At 39.6% G+C, this 8,506-nt stretch overlaps 1 protein-coding gene across 1 annotated transcript in view; it reads right to left on the bottom strand.

Moving 5' to 3' along the window:
* Positions 1–3,284: 3,284 nt before the first annotated feature.
* The window catches only part of LURAP1L (leucine rich adaptor protein 1 like), a 54,845-nt gene continuing 49,623 nt past the window's right edge, over positions 3,285–8,506 (bottom strand). Inside the window, exon 3 of the mRNA XM_045467655.1 lies at positions 3,285–4,938. Coding sequence (XP_045323611.1) covers positions 4,564–4,938 — 375 coding nt within the window. The 3' untranslated portion in view covers positions 3,285–4,563. The remainder of the gene's footprint in view (positions 4,939–8,506) is intronic.

Here is an 8,506-nt window from a genome sequence, read left to right as displayed (position 1 = left end):
ATTAAGTGATGATGTGAAGAAAAACAAACCAGGATAAGGACAGAATGTGCTAGTGTGTATGTAAGAAGTCCTCTCAGAAAGGATGCCATTTGACTAGAGACCAAAAAGAACTGGAGAAACAAGATTTATAAGTATTTGGGAGAAGGATATTTAAAAAAAATAATGTTTTATATTATTTTTGAGAGAGAGAGAGAGAGAGAGAGAGAGAGAGAGAGAATGAGCACGGGAGGGGCAGAGAGAGACACACAAAGAACTTGAAGCAGGCTCCAGGCTCTGAGCTGTCAGCACAGAGCCCCATCCGGGGCTCAAACCCACTAACTGTGAGATCATGACCTGAGCCAAAGTCAGATGCTTAACTGACTGAGCCACTCAGGTGTCCCGGGGAAAATATTTTAGAAAGATGGAAGATAGGTGCAAAGATTCTGATTGAGGAACGTGGCTTGGATTTTGAGTGTTTAAGGATAGTAAGAATACAAATGAGGGTCACAATGAGAGAGGGAGAGAATGGTATCAGATGAAGTCAGACAGGTAGAAAGGTGACAGAATGCATAGGATTTTGTAGTCTGTGGTAAAGATTTGGATTATACACAAGGAGAGAAATGGAGGTACATTACAGGGTTGGAACAGAGGCTAGTAAATATCTGACTTGTACCTGAAAAGATTAATCTGGTTGCTGTGTTGAATACCAACTGTGGAAAGGTTAACGGTGGAAGCAAGGGAACAAGACAGGGCTATTGGAATAGACCCAGGAAGAAGTGATGGTGATTTGGATTAGTTTGGTAATAGTAGTAGGGGTAAGAATTTGTAGTCCATTCTGGACACATTTTTAAGGTGGGGCTTGTATGATTTGCGTGATGGATTGGATGTGGTGTGAGAGAAAGAATGCAATTATCTTTCTTGGATTTGGCTGAGCATTTGATGAGTGGAGACACCATTTTCTGAACTGGAGAAGATTAGAAAATAAGAACAAAATCCCAGTTTTGTATATGTTTAGACTAATGCTTATCAGAGATGAAATCAAATTCTTATAGAGGCAGAGAGACATGGGAGACTTGAGTTCAGGAGAGAAACTGGGGCAAGAGATATTCTTTTGGGAATCTCAGTACACGGATGCCATTTAAAGCTCTGGAACTGGGTGAAATTCCCAAGGGAGACATTTCAGAATAGAAGTGATACCAAGATTGAGAAAAGGGGCATTCGTGTGTTTGGAAGTCAGGAATATGAAAAGAAAACAGCAACAGAGTGTGCCAACAAGAAGGCAAGTGGGGGATGATGGGACCCAAGGGAGAGTGATGTCCTGGAAGCCAAATGAAGAAAGTCTTTCTAGAAATGCATAATCTAATGTGTCATCTGCTGCTAAGGTATAAGATAAGGACCTCAAAACAACTATTTTTTGACAGAATGGAGGTAATTGTGTTTTGCTGGAGTTGGCGATACATTAAATGCCTGATTGAAGTTGTTCGTGGAGCTTCAAATGCCTTGATAATTTACCCAACAGCAAAGAATCCTTATTGCATTTCTAAGTGTTGACAAATACTTAACACATTATGTTATGCAACTTGGGGCTGACTGGTAGTATAATTATTGGAGGTTTTTGAAGTTTAATTAAGGCTTCTAAGTTGGTCAGAACGCCTGGGCTTGCTCAGCCTATAAAGCACGTGACTTGATCTTGGGGTCGTGAGTTCCAGCCCCATGTTGTATGTAGAGATTACTTAAAAAAAATCAAAAAGTCTTCTAACTGGGTCATCTAGCATTTCTTTATTTGCAATACCCTTAAAATGTATTCTAAATTTTCAAAGTTCCTTACCTCCAATTATCTCCTTCTCATTATAAGGCAGATGGGTCTATTAAAATGGAGAGATTTCTAGAACCAAGGACAGTTTCCATTTCTCTGGGAGAAGGCAGCTCAGTGCAGGCAGAATAGTTCACAAGGCATTTTTGCTTTAACTTTTTACCCCATTTTCTCATGATGCTGACATAGATCAAATATCAGATGCTCCAGGTCAGAGATTAGTTACGGGGATTCTTTAGTTAAAAATACATTCATTCTTTTGAAACAAATAATTATGTTAGTAATTAGTGTTGTTTGACTGTATATTTTCCTCCACTTAGTAAAATCAACAATCAAAACATTGTTGGCTTCATATGACTCTAATATTTAAATCATAGACTTTATGATTGATATATTTTGCAAAAAAAATCAATAGGAACACATACAAACAGTATGTAAAGCACATACAGTAGTGAAACTCATAGAGCCAAAAAAATTCTCGAGTATTCTGCCAGCGTTCATGACAGTTTCCCTTAAAATACAATGGATCAATGAAAACTATTCCACACACTTTTCCCATATTATACTCTTTTGCTTTTATAATATCCTTTCCACAGATGGGACACATACAGAGAGCATGGGATTGGCAAATAGCAGGGGAAACTGATTAGGAAGAGGAGGATGTGAAAGAAATTTGCCACATTTGATTTACAATCTACAGGTATGATCGGAGGACAGAAATCACTGTTCATGTACCTGGCTTGTCCTAGGCAAATGCTGGGTTGTGATGGGGTGAGAATTTTCCCTTGATGCCTCTTATACCCTTGCTGTCTGCTTCCTTCCCTCTTACTGAGGATGTTCTTGCAGTGCTAGACATCTGGTTACATATTTCATTACACTCTGCTTGAACGCATCAGTCTTGGTTCTAAGGATGTTTCTCTGGTAGGTCATAATGAACATTCTCAGATTTTAATTGGGTAAATAATCTGTGCTGAAAACGGCTTGGTTTAATTCTAGGTTAAAACTGAACAGAATAGGCAATCAGCCAGCCTTTGCTAAATTGAAAGTAAAAATAAGCAGGAAGGGGAAAATACATTAGTAATCGTTGGCATGTCAAATCCCCAATTCACCTGTAGGAACAAAACTGACTCCAGACATGTTAATTCAGGAAAGGGCTTAGAAAGCTTAGTATTGGGAAATGTGGGTTCTCACTGATTGGAAAGAAAATATTGGTCTTTTTTTTTTTTTTTTTTTTTGGTAATGGGCTTATATTTGTTTTTTTATCCATACTTTATTATTTAACTTCAATAGGTATCAAAGGGGCCATTGTTATTGTTATGGCTAAGAGAGACTCAAGTTCAAATCCTAGTCTTGACACTTACTGGTGATTTGATCCAGTTACCTACCTTCCATGTGCCTCAGTTTCCTCAAATATAGAAAAGAGACAATTTTCACATCATGAGATTGTTGCGATGTGGATTATATCAAGTAATTTATGAAAAAAAGACTGGTGTAAAATATAGACCCTATAGATTTTAATTGGAAATGGAATAACATATGTTCTGGAAGCAAACAATACATTTGACAAGAGTGTAATAGTTATATATCAACAAAGGAAATTTGGGGAAACCATTTCTCAAGTATGGACATTTTTCAATTATAAATAGGAAGCCTTTTTGATTCATACTGTAAGGTGTTTAGTACAGAAACATATTTACAAAGAACAGTTTGAAATCTCAATAATTCACTCATGAGGAATCATTAAGGTAAAAGAATGTGGAAGATTCATAATAACACACCAAAATGAAATGTTTGTTTACTACATGAGTTATATTTTTGGATGTCATTTCAGAAAACTAAGAGATTTTTTACTCCAGGATGACAGATATATTAGACTTCAAAAATGGTGATTCTAATTCCCACTCCATCCATCCATCCATCCATCCATCCATATATGTGATTTATGTGTTTGTATATCACATCAGAATCACAAAACACCTATAAACAAATGTCAACAAAATCTCAAAATACAAGTTAGAACCTCTCTAATCACCTTCATGTATCTAACCTCAATTATTCTTTGAAATCTGGGAGAATCCTATATATTATCACACAACTAAGCTTATATAGTTTGAGTTAGAGTCACTAAAGACAAAAGTACGATCCAAAGTATGAACTCAAAGTTGAAGTGAGCAGATTTCACAGAGTTGTGGCTTCCGAATAATTGCCACGTGGAAGTATGTGACTAGCTGTATTGTTTATTTTATACTAGGAAGTTTTTGCCTACAAATAATGCCTACGTTCGTTGCAACTCTTTTGTCCAACCTACGATACAAATCCTAATGAACTTCAGTATGTTCTGGAAAATGAAACTTTGAATTATTTAAGCATACAAAGAACAAAATAAACTGTTGTCAGACTTTGGTTTATTGTAAAATTTAGCAAAGATTTATTTTTTGGTAATCCCTGACCCCTTGCTCTGAAAACAAAAGCAAAAACATAATTATTGCTTATTCTTTTTCCCCCTACTTTACTTGTGCCACTGTAAAGAAGGGAGAAAAATCATTGTAATAAATAAAAATAGAGATGTACGAGAGAAAGATCAATCAGTCCAGATGAGAAATATTAGGAGCAACAGAATTATCATCAAGCAGTTTCAAAATAAGCTTCTTTTAAAAAGGTTGTCATATATATATATATATATTAAAAAAATCACACCAAAAAGATAGCAGCGGAGAAGAAGGATAAATACAAGTTAATTGCACACCAATCCCATGCAAAAAACTGGGTCATTAGCCAAAGCAGTAGTATTCAGAATCCAGTTTGGGGTGCTTGTGCAGTGCTTGTGAGTCCTCTATTATGGAGCTGTCACTGAATTGGTCCAAGTCTGATGGGGTCTGATGGCCTGGGACATCATCTGCCAGAGTGTCCAGAAAGCTCCCCACGGAGATGCCATCCAGCCCATCACTGCCATCATGCAGGCTATTATAGCTGCCACGTAAGGAGGTGCTCTGACTCTCCAATAAACTGCACAGGCTGCCACTGAGACTGCTTCCTCGGCTGGTAATGGTGGCCTTCTCTTCAATCATCCACTTGATGGACTCAATGCTCTCGTTGATAACAAGCAACTGGCGCATGAGCCTCACATCTGTGGCTCTGAGGTTAACCTATGGGGAAGAGGGGGGAGACGAAAGACACGCCAGTTATTCTACCTGTTTTTCAAACGTGTATTTATTATTGAGAGACAGAGAGAGACAGAGCATGAGCATAGGAGGGGCAGAGGGAGGGGGAGACACAGATTCCGAAACAGGCTCCAGGCTCTGAGCTGTCAGCACAGAGCCCGACGTGGGGCGTGAACCCACGAACCGTGAGATCATGACCTGAGCCGAAGCCGGACACTCAACCGACTGAGCCACCCAGGCGCCCCATGTACATTTTTGAAAGACTCAAAATTCATTTGAATCCTGTCTTCTGCAGTCTATAACTTGCAATGCACAGAACAGAATACAAATTCATTCCATCTCAGGATCTTTGGAAATCTCCTGACCGATGGCAAAAGTCATAAACAACTCACTTCCTGCCAGATGCATCGGGTCCAAAGGGGAGTGTAAAACTCCCACTGCATCCCTGGCCCTAACCAAGTTGCCTGGGAATACCATTTTGAATGTCAGGTTTTCTGCTCAGAAACACATCCTCTCTCTGGCCAGACTAATCACTTATCCATATTTACCTGGGGATATATATATATATATATATATATATATATATATATGTAGATGGTGTGAGGTGGGGAGAAGAGAAATGTGTAGAAATTAAGGAATCACTTGTAGCAGCTCCTGGTTTTTGCGTGATAATGTACCAGACATCATTATGCAAGGTCTAACCTTCATTAATAGCAACCCGTTACCATAGATTATTATTTTTATCCCCATTATACAGATGAAGAAGCTGAAATCTACAGAAAAGAGTTAAGAGTACAGAAAAGGTCTGCACTCTTTATAGCTATATTGACAAATATATAGTACTAAATAATGCTTTTATTTTTAAGAACAAATTGCTTTAATATTCCTTGAATCCAAAAGGATGCCAACCAATACTGTTCCACTTTACAAGATGAAGCATACAGCTGTCTTCTATAGACCTGGTTACTTGCCTCAGACATGTCAGGGGAAGTCCCACTCCAAATTGGTATATGAAAATCTGAGAAAGTTCTAGAACTTCCCTAGGTGACTTCTAGGTGTGTAGTCCTAAACGACTTCAAAGAAATCTGTCTCACAGCACAAAGTAGAATTTCTTTATAGGTCCTACAGTTAAATGGGGGACATTCACTAATATCAAAAGTGTGGTGGTTCTGTAGAATATGGAAAGAGGTAGGCTGCACACGAACTCTCATGATTGCCCCTATTCTAGTTGGAAGTGAAGAGACATAGCTCCCATAAAGATTCCAGTGCCTAGACTAGGAGCCAGGAATACATTTGGCCACCAGAGGTCCTGGTCACATTCATTATGGTTTGAAATGGAATTTCTGGTTTTGTTTTGTTTTGTTTGTTTGTTTGTTTGTTTGTTTCCATTTGGGGTCATTAATCCAAAAGGCTGGGCCTTGCTAATTCTTTCTTTTTATTTTTTTTATTTTTTTTAATGTTTATTTATTTTTGGGGTCATTAATCTAAAAGGTTGGGCTTTGCTAATTCTTTCTTTTTTTTAATTTTTTTTAATGTTTATTTATTTTTGACAGAGAGAGAGAGACAGAGCATGAGCAGGGGAGGGGCAGAGAGAGGGGGAGACACAGAATCCGAAGCAGGCTCCAGGCTCTGAGCTGTCAGCACAGAGCCCAATGTGGGGCTCAAACTCACAGACTGCGAGATCATGACCTGAGCCGAAGTGGGACGCTTAACTGACTGAGCCACCCAGGCGCCCCGCTGATTCTTTCTTTAAGATACAAGGCTAATTCAGACTTGTGGGTTTCTAGAATTATTAAAGGCATTCAGTCATGAGTGACTCAAGCCTTAAGGGAGAAAGGAGCCTATTGTCTTCAAATGTATGCATTCATATTATAAAAGTACTTCCTGGTTAGGAGTTAATCCATAACCGAAGGTGAACTTTGGATTGAGTGATTGTAGTGAACAAACATTAGGAGAGATAGAATGTCTATCAATGACTTCGAAGATGTGAGGTTACCAGTTATGTATGTATAAATAGCAAAAAAGCATAAAGTATGATTTTAAGCCCTTCATTTTGTGAGGATATTACATATAGTAACCAGGGTAACTTCCTTATCTTCTCTGAGAAAAGACCAAAACCAACTGTGTAGAAGGTAACAGTGACAATCATTCATCTCTGAGGTGTCCATGAACAGAATGGTAACTGAGTACGTTTTGAGAGGCTTTCCTGTCTGTCTTAGTGTCTCAGTGACACTGCTGGCTCAGTGACCTTGCAGTGGTGTTGTGTTGAGGAAGGAGGCTTTCTGGCAGTCTTCATGCTCATAATCACCCACACACCCCATGGGCCATCAAGATACTGTTCAGGTTACACGTGATACAACAGATATTTGTCAAGCAACAAATTGTCTAGGTCCGCTGAAGAGCCTAGAAACCCCATATGAGCCAAAGTCTTACAAAATTCTTCTGTTAAGCATCTGTAGCTGATGAAACACGCTGTGCCCGCTGTAGGCATGGTGCGACATAAATGGGACCGTTTCCCGTCAGCTCTCCAAATGAGCCACAGCTGCATTTGTTCGCAGCCCCGCCCTGTCGCGTGAAAATGTTCTGGTCTTTTCCAGCTGCGGGTGTGTTCTCTGTTAGTCCCCTCTCTTGAACTGCTTCTTCTCTTCCTCTTTAAATCCTCCCCATTCCTGAAGTCCTCTTCTTCTATCAAGCACTAAAGCTGAGTCCAGCCTCCTCTGCTGGCCCATGTAAGAAATGTCTTACAATTTTTCCATATCTTAACGTCTGACCTGAGCACTGATTTTTTTTTTTTTTTTTTTTTTTTTTTTAGAAATAGGCATAATGTTTTTAGAAGTAGGCCCCTGGGTGATGCAGTCAGTTATGCGCCCGACTCTTGATTTTGGCTCAGGTCCTGATCTCAAGGTTCATGGGATCGAGACCCGAGTCGAGCTCTTGTGCTGATAGCATGCGGAGCCTGGCTGGGATTCCCTCTCTTCCTCTTCCTTTGTCCCTCCCCGCCCCCCCCCCCCAAATAAATAAACTTCAAAAAGAAAAAAGAAATAGGCATAATTTTAGATGTGTGAAAGTTCGGCTCTTAAGGCGGTAATAATGCACATTCCCAACAAATGTGTCACTCTGGGGTTTTAGCATACTCAGGACAATTTTTTTCCAGCAGTTTTGGTCTGAGTCACACAGTGACTGCATCAGATACAAATTTTTCAATTTCATTGAGCAACGCAAATCAGAGAGGAGTAGACTGTGAAGTCACAAAAGCTTCCTTTGACCATTTTTTTTTTTTAATCTTTTTCTACTGAAGGTAAACATTCACAGGCCATTGAACCACGGCTGGGGGAAACATGACGAAAGCAAGTCAGTTAGAACGCGTTGATCTGGCTGATAGTGATTACAGATTTAACTTCCACCTCTGTCCTCCTGGGGAGAGAGTAAACAGCTGTCTGCTGTAGGAGTGCCGGGCCGGCCAGTTCACATGGCTGCCTGTCCATTACCTGGAGCTAGAGGCTGCTTCCTACCGCTTTCTCCTGGAACGGAGGTGTGGTTTTGCTATCGCCAA

The sequence above is a fragment of the Leopardus geoffroyi genome, chromosome D4 (genome assembly GCF_018350155.1).
Source record: "Leopardus geoffroyi isolate Oge1 chromosome D4, O.geoffroyi_Oge1_pat1.0, whole genome shotgun sequence".
NCBI classification, from domain to species: domain Eukaryota; kingdom Metazoa; phylum Chordata; class Mammalia; order Carnivora; family Felidae; genus Leopardus; species Leopardus geoffroyi.
Note: the sequence above shows the minus strand (reverse complement) of the source record. Positions and strands in the feature narration are given on the sequence as shown.